This window comes from Anomaloglossus baeobatrachus, chromosome 5, assembly GCF_048569485.1.
Source record: "Anomaloglossus baeobatrachus isolate aAnoBae1 chromosome 5, aAnoBae1.hap1, whole genome shotgun sequence".
Taxonomy (NCBI): domain Eukaryota; kingdom Metazoa; phylum Chordata; class Amphibia; order Anura; family Aromobatidae; genus Anomaloglossus; species Anomaloglossus baeobatrachus.
In genome coordinates, this window is record NC_134357.1 from 197,374,219 (window position 1) to 197,388,730 (window position 14,512).

General features: G+C 43.7%; 1 protein-coding gene across 2 annotated transcripts in view; it reads right to left on the reverse strand.

Annotated features, from left to right (window-relative positions):
- Positions 1–14,512, reverse strand: part of LRMDA (leucine rich melanocyte differentiation associated) — a 1,835,625-nt gene that overhangs the window by 320,703 nt on the left and 1,500,410 nt on the right. For both annotated transcript variants that reach the window (XM_075347316.1, XM_075347315.1), the window contains one exon: positions 1,754–1,838. In XM_075347316.1, the coding sequence (XP_075203431.1) occupies positions 1,754–1,838 (85 nt within the window). The remainder of the gene's footprint in view (positions 1–1,753; positions 1,839–14,512) is intronic.

The window sequence follows — 14,512 nt, forward strand, 5'->3', positions numbered from 1 at the left end:
CACAGGAGAGGTGTGCCATCTATAGTGGCCATGGGCAGCACACATGGGGGCCATATCAAACACAGGGGAGGTGTGCCATCTATAGTGGCCATGGGTCAGCAGTATGGGGGCCATATCTAACACAGAGGAGGTGAGCCATCTATAGTGGCCATGGGCAGCACACATGGGGGCCATATAAAACACAGGGGAGGTGTGCCATCTATAAGGGCCATGGGCAGCACACATGGGGGCCATATCAAACACAGGGGAGGTGTGCCATCTATAGGGGCCATGGGCAGCACACATGGGGGCCATATCAAACATAGGGGAGGTGTGCCATCTATAGGGGCCATGGGCAGCACAGGGGGTCATGTCCCAGCACAAGGGGGCTATATTCAATATAAGGGGGCCATATCCAGATTAAGGGGGGCTAATTTTAGGATGGGGGGGCTATGAGGGACATATACCCTATATGATTTGTTAGATGGACACTGGCATTATAAGATAGACCCCATTTAACATTAAAAAAAAATTCTCTTTTCCTTCACCAAATTTGGGGGTGCGTCTTATAATCAGGTGCGTCTTATAAAGCGAAAAATACGGTATATACATTTTACTCTAAAGTAGAAAATTATACAAAATCAAGAATTTACAATTAATTACTGCTTGACACCATATAATTCCAGTTCTGGCCCATTTTGTAAAGTGATGACATTCTATCAGACCTCTGCTGCCAATCATTATCCCCAAGTGTGACGTTGGCATGTATAGCATGTGACCATTCAGGCCACTGACTGGTTGAGATGTTCAGATGATTTATGGCCAGTAACAGAGATGTGGATAAGAAGTGTCAGGGGGTTGAATGGGTAAGTAATAGTTATTTCTCTATTTTCTAACTTATGGACAATTTTTTATAGTGTTCTAAAACCACTTCAACCCGAAATTCTCAAACAATGAGATGATCTCGGTTTTTTACAACTGATGTGAAAATATTTCTAATGCTTAGTACTTGTATAGCCGACAACAATCCATAAGATCTCGACCACATGGAGCTACTCAAAATCTAATACTACTATTGGCAAAGACAAACTGAGGGCAGAGAATCACATTTGAACATTCTGATTTTAAAACACTTTTAAATTATCACCAACTTCTTTACTTTATCTCTACAAACATGCAAAAAAAACCAAAATAAAACTTTTGTGTTTGCATTCTGTAGATTTATATAAAATAACTAAATCAATTTCTTTCTTTACAGGTTAGCAGAAGATTATCCAATCTCTTCAACTTGAGTGTTCTTATACTGACAATCATTTATGTCTTCACCTCTTCAGATGAAGCATACTCGGTGATATTTCACATCATGTATCATGCATCGTAGTTGTGCAATGTGTTGTAAGCCTCGAGAAATAAATCTGGTCTATGAGGTAGGAGCTTAAATGTCAACTTCATTCTGCTTATGTGACCTAGAAAATGACCTGCGGGTGCTGAGGCCAGTTCTATGGGTCCTACATTTTTCTATGGCGATCTTTTAGTAGAAAATTTAACTCTTGCTTTTTTTCCTCCTTCACTAATCATTGCCCTTTGTTAATTCAATGCTATGTCTCTGGGCCTTGACAAGGATGTTTTTTTCATTATTGGTTTGAAAAAGTGCAGAATAGAAAGAGACACTGCTGAGCCAGCAATATCGAGGAGTACGCAGGAGGATACGCTGTAAACTTTTTACCACCTTGCAATAAAAGTCTGTAGAAATAATATTGCAAGTACATCTTACCTCTGTGATTGGTTGGGTCTCTTGATGCTGATGGCAGGGGGGTGTAAGGTAAATCAGGAGAGCAGGAGTCTGTGCCACTAGAAACCTGAAGAGAGAAAAAATAATTGGTCATCAAAGCCACGCAAGTAAGAGTGCTTTTACACTAGCCAATGGTGGCCATTAATAAACAAATAGAAGCTGATTACCTGTTAATTTAACAACCTATTAGAGAGGCCGACTGCACTTCCTTGAGCACAGAATAATCGTTAATACTAGACATGAGGGGATCTTTTGAAATATGAGTTTGTGGACTTTGCTGAGTTTCCCCCAAAATTTGTGGTGAATAAATGTGTGCAAATTGCATAATTATCAATCCTCTAATTGCCTGGAAAATATGTTGTTCAGCAATGAGTGTTCCCCTTGGAGTCATTTGAGCACTGTAATACAATGACAGCCTTTTTAATGTCTGAATGACTTCAACCAGTCTGGCTATCAGAAAACGGATGGCAATCAGAGGTAGCAAAAAGCGTATTTAACACCACCCTACAATATAAAACTTTTTAGCTACTTACATTGTATAAACAGTCTAAAAATTATCCCAACTGTCACATTTTCACATGGTTGGGTGCAAATATTATCCCTGTTTGGGGGTAGAAAATGCTTTATATTTTGTTAAATGAAGAAGTGATAGCTCTTTCATAAGCCATATTAACATTATTCCTTTAAGTAGGGAGACAAAATAGGTGTACTGCACTGTCTTGAATGGGAAAAAGTAATGGCCTTTCAACTGGCAGTGAAAAAAATATCTTTTTTTTTAGAGGGGGGTCTGCTGCTGGTTTGTTAATCACAAAATAATTATGGAATTACAAAGGTTTTTTTATAAAGCAAATATCCAAAAATTAACCTTCTTTTTTCTGGCTACAAAACAGTTCCACTGTTTTAAACATGAATAAGCTAAGGCTTTTTGTCACAGAAGCTCCATGCTGTATCAGTTTCCTGTTGCTTGTGCAATCTGAGAAGAGGAGGTATGGCCACACCTTCTGTGCTCTGCATAGAAGATGATATCAGGGGATTGATACTAACAGGACAGAGCTTCTGGGACATCATGCCACTGGTTCTTGAACTGCAAAAGCAGTTATTCTAGGAGACTAATACGGTAAAGACCTGCACAACTTTGTGCTAGGTCACGTCCCAGACGGGAAGAGTGTGGGGTGAGAAGCAGCTACTGTACAACTGAATTACAAGGGATCTAAAGATACTAGAAGTGTACTGTACATCCCAGCTTTATAGTGTCATACAGAACAAAAATGTTTTATTTCCCCAGGGTACCCCTTTAACTACTTTCAGGACCGCGGACAGTATATAAATGTCGGCTTCTGCTTGGCTTTGTGCAGCACCGACATTTATCATCGGTCTGCGGTCAGGAGGGGATCATGACCCCCTGCATGCTGCCATCGCCGCATTTTGGGTGCAGAATGGTAGTTTGGGTCAGGTCTTGGTGATGTTAACCCTTTGTGATTGTTTATGTGCTGCGATCAATAATGACCGCGGCACATAGAAGTTTCAGAGGTACAAAGAGTGCTTATCTTACCTCTCCAAGATCTCCTGTGACACAATCATGGAGGACCTGAGAGTTGTAATGGCCTCTGGGTCTGCCATGTACGGTGGCCTGGCAGACTCAGTCTGCAGCAGGGTCTGATAGGTGATCTAGGAGCCGGAGCTCTGCAGGAGAAGACACTACACAGAGCAACGAGAACCAGGAAGTGAATATACAGTGTTCTCGTACACTGCCTCACAGCACAGCTGAGAAGCAGAGCTGCGGGGCGTGTGAAGAATAGTCAGGCAGGCTGGGTCAAACACAGTACGAGCAGAAGCAGGGCCGGAGGAACGAGCAAAAGAAGAATCAAAGTCAGGCCGAGGTCAGTACCAGAGGAAGCAACTGAGAGGGGAGGTAGGATAGGGGACAGAGGACTGGAGGGACGACCAGGGGACAGAACACAGACAAGGGCACGGGGGCACAGGAACAGACGGATCAGGATATCACTCACAGGACCAGTAATCACAGGCAAAGCAGTGCTAAGCTTATAGCTGGCGCTGGTTCACTGGAAATGTCAGCTTTTAAGGCATCCAGACTCCGGAAGTGAGGCCCGGGAGAAGGCTCCGCCCACTAGCCATGTGGACGGTGAAGCGAACCATGACAATATATATATATATATAGATATATATATATATGTGTATATATATATATATATATATATATATATATATATATATATATTGGTACTGCTGTCTCACATATTTGTAAAATTGATAACTTGACAGCGCTTATGGAGTTCAAAGAATCTGGTCTTGAAAATGTTAACAGTTTGGTCGTTTCTGATATTTTTCCCTTTCTGCCCTGCCCTGCCAAGGGGCTAAATGCTCTGGTAAGTGTTGACCTCACAAGAAGAGCATAGTTGTCACCTGGTCTTACATAAAAAATGACTTTCCCTGATGAAGCTGTCCTAACTGCGATACACGTGTGGCCTTCACTGCATGACCCACCCCTTCCCCTCCTCCCCATGTTCTCTCCCCTTGTGGCTTCAGTCCTGTCTGGTATTGTTATTACTATTTATTTATACTGCATTGTCCAACTTGTAGTTTTACCCTATCATTTATGGCTGGCCATATAACCATCTTGCGGTAGCAGGTGCTACTAATTCTGAGGCTGCTCGGTTTCATTGTGGGCCTGCATTATAGTGTGCATTCTATTGCCCATACTCAGTGATTCATTTTATTTATTGAAGCATGCCATATGTTCATGCAACTTAGAGCACCAGCTTACATTTATTATTTCACTCCGACTCAGACACCAGCAAGGTGGAGGTGGGGTACTGGTATGGGCTGGTATAATCAATCAAAGATGAACTTGTGGGACCTTTTCGGGTTGAGGATGGTGTGAAGCTCAACTCCCAGAACTACTGCCAGTTTCTGGAAGACAACTTCTTCAAGCAGTAGTACAGGAAGAATTCGGTATCGTTCAAGAAAAACATGATTTTCATGCAGGATAATGCTCCATCACATGCATCCAACTACTCCACAGCGTGGCTGGCCAGTAACGGTCTAAAAGATGAAAAAATAATGACACGGCCCCCTTGTTCACCTGATCTGAACCCCATAGAGAACCTGTGGTCCCTCATAAAATGTGAGATCTACAGGGAGGGAAAACAGTACACCTCTCGGAACAGTGTCTGGGAGGCTGCGGTGGCTGCTGCATGCAATGTTGATCATAAACAGATCAAGCAACTGACAAACTATGGATGGTAGGCTGTTGAGTGTCATCATAAAGAAAGGTGGCTATATGGGTCACAAATTTTGGGGGGTTTTCTTAGAAATGTTTATTTCTAAATTTTGTGTAGTTATATTGGTTTACTTGGTCAAAATAAACAAGTAAGATGGAAATATATTTGGTTTTTATTAAGTTGTCTAATAATTCTGCAGAGTAATAGTTACCTGCACAAACATATATCCTCCTAAGATGGCCAAATCTATAAAACCTCACTCCAACTTCCAAAAAAGTTAAGCTTTGATATTTATGAGTCTTTTGGGTTGATTGAGAACATAGTTGTTGATCAATAATTAAAAAAAATACTCTAATATACAACTTGCCTAATAATTCTGCACACGGTGTATATCCCTGTATATATAATTATTCATAGTGCACTCTTCTATATTTTGTTCTATTTCTGGTCTTACATACAATCAGCAACCTTCCACTGTGTAAAATCTTCACCAAATAGGGAGTTCATATTTTGCTGAAATTATGTCAATTACACCACCCCAAAAACTTCTGAACAATTTTCAAAAAAAATTAATAAATAAAAAAAAAATCACTTTTGAATTTCAAAGACTTTTGGTTTCATAGTTTCAATGATTTTGCCCTTTCTGACCTGACCTGCATAGGGGTCGCAAACACGTTAAAGTATTGACTTTGCAAAAAGTAGGCAGATTCTCCTGCTCGACATATGGTCAACAGCTGTTCACTGTACACAAGTTTCCTTGATTAAGGAACATAGATTTTCCTAATAATATGCCAGCTCCACCACCCCCAAAACTGAAAAATTCTGTAAAAAATTGTTTGTTTGTTTTTTTAAATCATTTATGAAATTCAAAGAATTTTGATTGGATAATTTTCCTTTTGAATTAGATCATTTGTATGAAACAAAACTACTTTACATACAGTTTTTCTTGTTTTTTAAACGGGAAGAGGAAACACTAAAGGGCTCATGCGCACGTAACTGCTGAATATTCTGCACCGATTTGACAGCACATGTGCGCTTCAAATCGCTGCAGAAACACTGGATAATGAATGCAGTTTTTATTAAAAAAAAAAAAAAGCCGATTTTATGCGCTCTGGCTGCTGCCCCCACCATAGATAGAGTGGGAGCTGCATCCATAGCGCACGGAATAATGGACATTCTCATTTTATGAACGCACGGATTTGGGTCAAAATTTTAGCACCCAAATCGCTGCGTTCATAAAAGCAACGTGCGCACGTCTCATGCACAATCTACATAGATGGAAACAAACAACATTAATTTGTTTAAAAACCTTATTAACATCCAATTTTTGGTTTAAAATGATTCCACCTTTTAAATTCGACTTGTCAAACAGTTGCAAAATACTTTCAACCAAATTTAAAAATTAATGAAACCTATAATGCTACAATGTAAACATGCTACACACAGGTTCATGACTGGTAACAAATTTGTGGCAACAACGGCAGTATGTAAATGGGATGTATGGTATGTAAAGTAGACACATTAAACAGGTATTCTAAAAATAGAGATTATTTACATCAAGGCTATGTGCTCATGTTGCAGATTTTTCTGCACTTAAGACTACATCTCTTGGCAGGAAAAACACTGCTGAATAAAAAGTGCATTTTTGGATGCATTTTATCTTTTTTTTATGTTTTTTTCATGCTTCTTTTCATGCTTTTTTTATCTATTGAGATAGGGAAAATGCAAGAAAAAAGCAGAAATAATTGACATGCTGCTTCTTTGTTCTGCAACAAAATCTGCATGGAAAAAAAAAGCAACATGCGCACAGCACTTCAGGAGTCTCATAGATTTGCTGGGATGCGTTTTTCCTTGCAGTATTGATTAAAAAAGAAAAAAAAGCATGAAAATAGCAACATGTACACAGAGCCTAAAGCCCGCTTTACACGCTGCAATATATCTTACAATGTGTCGGCGGGGTCACGTCGTAAGTGACGCACATCCGGCATCGTAAGGTACATTGCAGTGTGTAACAGCTACGTGCGATTGAACGGTAAAACGTTCATAGCACGCACATCGTTCATTCCTCATGAATTGAACGTCAGATTATTTATCGTACCCGGGGTAGCACACATCGCAGTGTGTGACACCCCGGGAACGATGAACAGATCTTACCTGCGTCCTGCGGCTCCCGGCCAGTAATGCGGAAGGAAGGTGGTGGGTGGGATGTTTATGTCCCGCTCAGCTCCGCCCCTCCGCTTCTATTGGCCGGCTGCCACGTGACGTCGCTGTGACGCCGAACGTCCCTCCCACTCCATCCAGGAAGTGGACGTTTGCCGCCCACATCGAGGTCGTATGGACGGGTAGGTACGTGTGACGGGGGGTTACTCGTATGTGCGGCACATTCAACAAATTGAACGTGCCGCACATACGATGGGGGCGGTTACGATCGCATACGATATCGTATGCTGGATCGTAAGGTGTAAAGCAGGCTTAAAACTAAGGAAAAAGAATATGCATTTAGAAAATAGTATAGGACCAGAAAATATTAGTAAATTCACATCTCAATAGCAAGCATATGCAACTGGCCGCTGTATTCAGGTGGCGTATATACATGTTTAATATTAGAGCAATATAGCGGGCTCAAAAAATTATTTTAAAAAGTATGTATACACATTTTTCTTCAACCCTACCCACAAGTGTTCAATTAGGTTGAGGTCTGGTGACTTTGGGAGCTAATCCAGCACCTGTACTTCATTGTAATTGAACCATTTCTTTGGCAATCTCATCATATACTTTGGGTCGTTGTCCTGATGGAACACTTTGTCTTCCTTTTCATACTCATAGTATTCAAGTGTACGAAGTAACTCATCTGATAGGATACTCAAACATAACTCAGAATTGAGACCGCCTTCGATCCTGGTCAAAGATCCCATGCCTTTGGCTGTCAAACCGCTCCAAATCATCAGGCTTTCTCCACTGAACTTGACAGTTCCTTCAATTTTTCAATCCGTTAGCCCCCTTTTTCCCTTGTTTTTTTCCTCACCCATTTGCACCCATCAGAGCCTAGTCTATTTTGCTCCAAATCACTCTTTTCCAATCTTCTACTGTCCCCATTTTGCACATTTTGGCATACTCGAGCTGACGCTTCTTATTAGGGTATTGAACTAGAGTCTTCTTACCTTTTTTCGCTCTACCATTCCAGACTTGTGTAACGTGCATCACATGGTTCTTGCATGGATGTCTGTGATCTCACTATTACGAAGCATACAAGCCGCCTCCACTGCCATGTTTGTTGCATCAGAACTGACCTTGTGATCAGCCAACTTATTGACTCTGATATTTTGCCTGGATGTCCACCTCTTGGCTTTTCAATGGATGGATGGAAGGACTTCATTTCTTATTCTTCCAACTGTCATGGCGCTCACATGATACAGTGTGGCAATTTTCTTGGCTGAGAGACCCCTATTGATGAGCTGGATGATGCTGTTTCTCTTTTCTTGGAAAATCTTCTTCATGGTTGCGCCTCAATTTGAACCAGTGACCTTTTAGTAACAATGCAGTGACATGACAACAATCTGCAGAATTAATCATAACTGAAAGTCAGATTTATGTATGAGATAGGCAAGATGATTGTCTTTAAAATGAAGGTAGTATCACTCTCAAAGCTCTAGTGGATGGTAAGATATGGAGCCTGAAACTCAAAAGTTCAAAATATTGTTACCCTTTTGCTTGCCACTGGATGTTACCAAAGTACAAAAAGTAAAGTTCACTTTAATCTTGTAAAATGAACTGAATATTTGTGGCTTTTTGTTTAAATAATTATTTAACCCCTTCACGACCGCGGGCAGTAAAATTACGTCCTATTTTAACATGACTTAACGACCAGGGACGTAATTTTACGGCCTAAACTTCATTTGATTGCCGTGGCCATAGCAACGGCTTTCAAATGATGTCCCCTGCTGTTTCTTACAGCAGGGGACCTCTGCTTGACCCCAGGGGGGGTGGCATCGCCACCCCCCATAGGCGATCGATGTGATTGGCTGTTCAAATCGGAACCGCCAATCACATTGATCACGCTGTTTTCGGCAAAGAAAAATGCCAAAAATAGTGTGATCTTGTAAAATCCAGCTAGGACCGGGGCTGCAGCAGCTCCGATCATTGGCTGGAAGCAAGCAGACACCGTGGCCCCCCCCCTGCAGCACTGATTGGAGCGATCGTGCTATGACGCGCAATCGCTCCAATCAGTGTGCAGTGGGGCAGTCTGATCTGCCGGTGGCCGCCCTCCCCAGGCCTGTGCTGGTCTGGGGACCCTCCCCCAACATGTCTGCAGCGTGCAGCACTGGCTGGTACTAGTGGTACCACGCCACCGCTGCTGCTGCCGCTGCTGTCACGTCACGGAGCAGGAGCGGTGAGTATTGTGCTCACCTTGCAGCCCCTGCGCGCTTCCGTAATGGCCCCTGCTCGTGCCCCCCTGCGTAATGCCCCCCCCCGACATCCCGATCTGCCCCCCTGACATCCCGATCTGCCCCCCCGACATCCCGATCTGCCCCCCGCCATCTCTATTCTGCAGCTCCTCCGGTATCCCTCCTCCCCTGCTCTCTTGCAGCCCCTGCGCGCTCTTGTGATTTTCTCCTGCGCACTCCCGTAATGGCCCCTGCCCGTGCCCCCCTGCGATCTGCCCCCCGACATCCCGATCTGCCCCCCCGACATCCCGATCTGCCCCCCCGACATCCCGATCTGCCCCCCGCCATCTCTATTCTGCAGCTCCTTCGGTATCCCTCCTCCCCTGCTCTCTTGCAGCCCCTGCGCGCTCTTGTGATTTGCTCCTGCGCGCTCCCCGTAATGGCCTCTACCCGTGCCCCCCTGCGATCTGCCCCCCGCCATCCCGATCTGCCCCCCCGACATCCCGATCTGCCCTCCCACATCCCGATCTGCCCTCCGACATCCCGATCTGCCCCCCCGACATCCCGATCTGCCCCCCGACATCCCGATCTGCCCCCAGACATCCCGATCTGCCACCAGACATCCCGGTCTGCCCCCCGACATCCCAGTCTGCCCCCCGACATCCCAATCTGCCGGCCTCCCCCGTGATCTCTATTCTGCAGCTCCTCCGGTATCTCCCTCCTCTGCTCTCCCCCTCCCCCTCTGCTGTCCCCCTCTGCTGTCCCCATCCCCCTCTGCTGTCCCCGTCCCCCTCTCCTGTCCCCCCGACGTCCTCTTACCTGTCTTCACCGGCCGATCACATCTGCCTCCATCGCTGGGTCCTTCTTCCTGGGTCTTCTGCTGAGCTGTCCAACTTCCTGCCTGCTGACTGCTGCTGTAAAGCTGTTCCTTGCCTTCTGTTCCTCCTGCTAATCCTCTGGGTACTGTGAGTATAACTTTTTTTTTTCCTCTTCCTCTATCCCCTGTCCATTTTTACACCTCATGCGTCCGTGCGTCCCGCCGAGCGCTGATCAGGGATGCAGATAACGTATCTGCATCCGTGGTCAGTTTTCGGCGGGACTTTTTTTCCCGTATTCCCGACGCTTTTTGTATCGCATCTGTCCGTGCGTCCCGCCGAGCGCTGATCAGGGATGCACATAACGGATCGGCATCCCTGCTCAATTTTTGGCGTGACAAAAAGCATCGGGGATACGGAAAAAAAAGTCACGCCAAAAATTGAGCAGGGATGCCGATCCGTTATGTGCATCCCTGATCAGCGTTCCGCGGGACGCACGGACTGATGCAATACAAAAAGCGTCGGGGATACGGAAAAAAAAGTATCACATCTGTCCGTGCGTCCCGCTGAGCGCGGATCAACATCCCTGCTCAATTTTTGGCGTGACTTTTTTTTTTTTCCGTATCCCCAGCGCTTTTTGTATCTCATCCGACCGTGCCTCCTGCAGAGGCCGATCAGTGCACCGCGTCTGTGCGTTTGAAAAGTCAAATGGCGTTCCTTGTCTTCTGAGCCCCGCCATGCACCCAAACAATTGATTTCCACCACATGTGAGGTATCTGCGTACTCGGGAAAAATTGCACAATACGTTTTATGGTGCATTTTTTCCTGATACCGTTGTAAAAAGAAAAAAAAAAAAGCTACCTTGCTGCTGCAAAAATTTAAAAAAAAAAAATTTAAAAAAAATAAATAATTTTCACGGTTCAACGTTATCAACTTTCAGTGGAGCCCCTGGGGGTACAAGGGGCTCACTAAACATCTAGATAAATTCCTTGAGGGGTCTAGTTCCAAAATGCGGTAATTTGTGGGGGAGCTCCACTGTTTAGGCACCATGGGGGGGGGGTCTAAAAACGTGACATGGCGTCCGGTAATGATTCCAATCAATTTTGCTGTGAAATGGTGCCCTTCTCTTCTGAGCCCCGCCATGCGCCCAACAATTACTTTCCACCACATGTGAGGTATCTACGTACTCAGGAGAAAATGGACAATACGTTTTATGGTGCATTTTTTCCTGATACCCTTGTGAAAAAAAAAGCTACCTAGTTGAAGCAACAGTTTTGTGGTAAACAAATTTTTTTTCTTTTCACGGCTCAACGTTATAAACTTCTGTGAAGCCCCCAGGTGTTCAAAGTGCTCATCAAACATCTAGAAAAAATATTTGAGGGCTCTAGTTTCCAAAATGGGGTCACTTGTGGGGGAGCTCCATTGTTTAGGCACCTCAGGGGGTCTTCAAACCCGACATGGCGTCCGCTAATGAGTGCAGCTAATTTTGCATTCAAATGGCGCTCCTTGCCTTCTGAGCACTGCCGTGTGTCCAAACATTTGATTTCCACCACATATGAGGTATCTGCGTACTCAGGAGAAAATGGACAATACATTTTATGTTGCATTTTTTCCCGATACCCTTGTGAAAAAAAAGCTACCTAGTTGAAGCAACAGTTTTGTGGTAAAAATTTTTTTTTTTCTTTTCACGGCTCAACGTTATAAACTTCTGTGAAGCCCCCAGGTGTTCAAAGTGCTCATCAAACATCTAGAAAAAATATTTGAGGGCTCTAGTTTCCAAAATGGGGTCACTTGTGGCGGAGCGCCATTGTTTAGGCACCTCAGGGGGTCTTCAAACCCGACATGGCGTCCACTAATGAGTGCAGCTAATTTTGTGTTCAAAAATTCAAATGGCGCTCCTTGCCTTTCGACCTCTGCCGTGCACACAAACAATTGATTTTTACCACATATGGGGTATCAGCGTACTCAGGAGAAAATGCACAATAAATTGTAGGGTGCACTTTCTCTTTTCTCCCTTGTAAAAATGAAAATTTTATGGCTAAAGTAACATTTTTGTGTTAAAAAGTAAAATTTTCATTTTTTCCTTCCACATTGCTTTGGTTCCTGTGACGCACCTAAAGGGTTAATAAACTTCTTGGATGTGGTTTTGAGCAGTGTAAGGGGTGCAGTTTTTAGAATGGGGTCACTTTTGGGTATTTTCTGTCACCTCGGCCTCTCAAAGTCACTTCAAATGTGATGTGGTCCCTAAAAAAAATATTTTGTAAATTTTGTTGGAAAAATTAGAAATTGCTGATGAACTTTGACCCCTTCTAACTTCCTAACGAAAAAAAAAATTCTTTCGAAAATTGCGCTGATGTAAAGTTGACAAGTGGGAAATGTTATTTAGTAACTATTTTGTGTGACATATTTCTCAGATTTATGGGCATAAATTTTCAAAGTTTGAAAATTGCGAAATTTTCCAAATTTTCGCACAATTTCCTAAATTTTCACAAATAAACGCAAAAAGTATCAGCCTAAATTTACAACTGACATGAAGTACAATATGTCACAAAAAAACAATGTCAGAATCGCCAGGATCCGTTGAAGCGTTCCAGAGTTATAACCTGTCAAAGTGACACTGGTCAGAATTGCAAAAAATGGCCCGGTCATTAGGGTGTTTTAGTGGCCGGGGGTGAAGGGGTTAAATAAATTAAGAAAACAGCAAGCGGCTCCCCCCAATTTTGATACCCAGCCATGATAAAGCCCGACAGTGGGGGTTGGTATTCTCAGGCTAGGGAGACTCATGATTATTGGAAACCCCCATCCTAAAAATAGCAGCCTGCAGCTGCCCAGGATTGCTGCATCCATTAGATGCGACAATCCCAGAACGTCATCTGGTTCTTCTTGAATGCCCTGCTGCGGTTGCAATTGGGGCAATATAAGAGATTAATGGCAGCCCACAGTTGCCACTAGCCCTAGCTTAGTATTGGGATGTGTCTATGAGAGCCCCTCATTACTAATCTGTAAGTGAAAGTAAATAAACACAAACACCAAAAAAATCCTGAGGAAAAGACAAAAAAACACCTTCTTTGAACACCACTTTATTATCACATGCGGTATGATGTGGTAGTGCTGCATTTTTTTGCCAGGATGTATAGATTGGGTGCAGGAGTATGGTGTAAAAATTTTAGCACCAAATCTGCATTTCTTGGCAAAAAAATGCAGTTCTCTGCTAGGAGATGCAGGTCTGTGAACTCAGTGAGAAATTATTGAGGTCACCTGGGTTCAGGTTATCTGCCATCACAGGTGGAAGACCGTCGGTACCTCCAGCTGTGTCTGCAACTAACCTAAGTGATGTCACTGCTCATCGCAGCTCAGTCTCTGCCTAAACCTCACAGCATTCGGTCATGTTCCATACTGTACTGTGCCTTCAGTAATGTAACAGAGCTGGAATCGTCATAGAACCTCGTGTAGATAACATCGGAGCCGCAGGGGTATTTTGGGGGTTAATAAAGTGGTTTTGTCTTTTATTTCAAATAAAGGATTTTTTTTGTTTTTGTGTTTATTTACTTTCACTTTCAGATTAGTAATGGGGAGTCTCGTAGATGCATCCCATTACTAATCTAAGGCTGTGGGTTACCATTAACTTCTTATATTACCTCGAATGCCACCATACTAGGGCAATCGGGAAGAACTGGGTAAAGTGCCGAGATTGTCGCATCTAATGGATGCGGCAATCCTGGGTGGCTGCAAGCTGCTATTTTTAGGCTGGGGGCTCCGAATAACCATGTGTCCCTTCTGCTTGAGAATATCAGCTCCCATTTGTCGGGCTTTATCATGAGCTGGGTATCAAAATTGGGGGGAGCCGCATGCTGTTTTTTTAATTTATTTAAATAATTAAACAAAAAGCCACAAGAGATTCCTCTTAATCTGATACACAGCCAAGATATCGACATGGCTGGAGGCTGCAGCCAGTAGCCATATGCTTCATATGTGCTAGGTATCATAGTATGGGGGACCCTACCCCAATTTTATCAATTATTTACTTTTATACAACAATAGACGCACATAGCACCTGTGATTGGAAGCAGTCAGCTGACACACTGTCATTCAAAGTAGGGGCATGTCTGACTGCAACCAATCACAGACGCCGATGGGTGGGGAAAGCAGTATATATGCATGAGCTTAATGTCAGCTCCGGAAGTGAATGGGCGGCAGCGGGAGCAGTGTACAGCCGCACCGTAGCCTCAGTAAGCACAGCCCACTTGCCCCTATCCCTTCCACCTCCATTTTTAATCACTGGATTTTGGTCCCCATAGA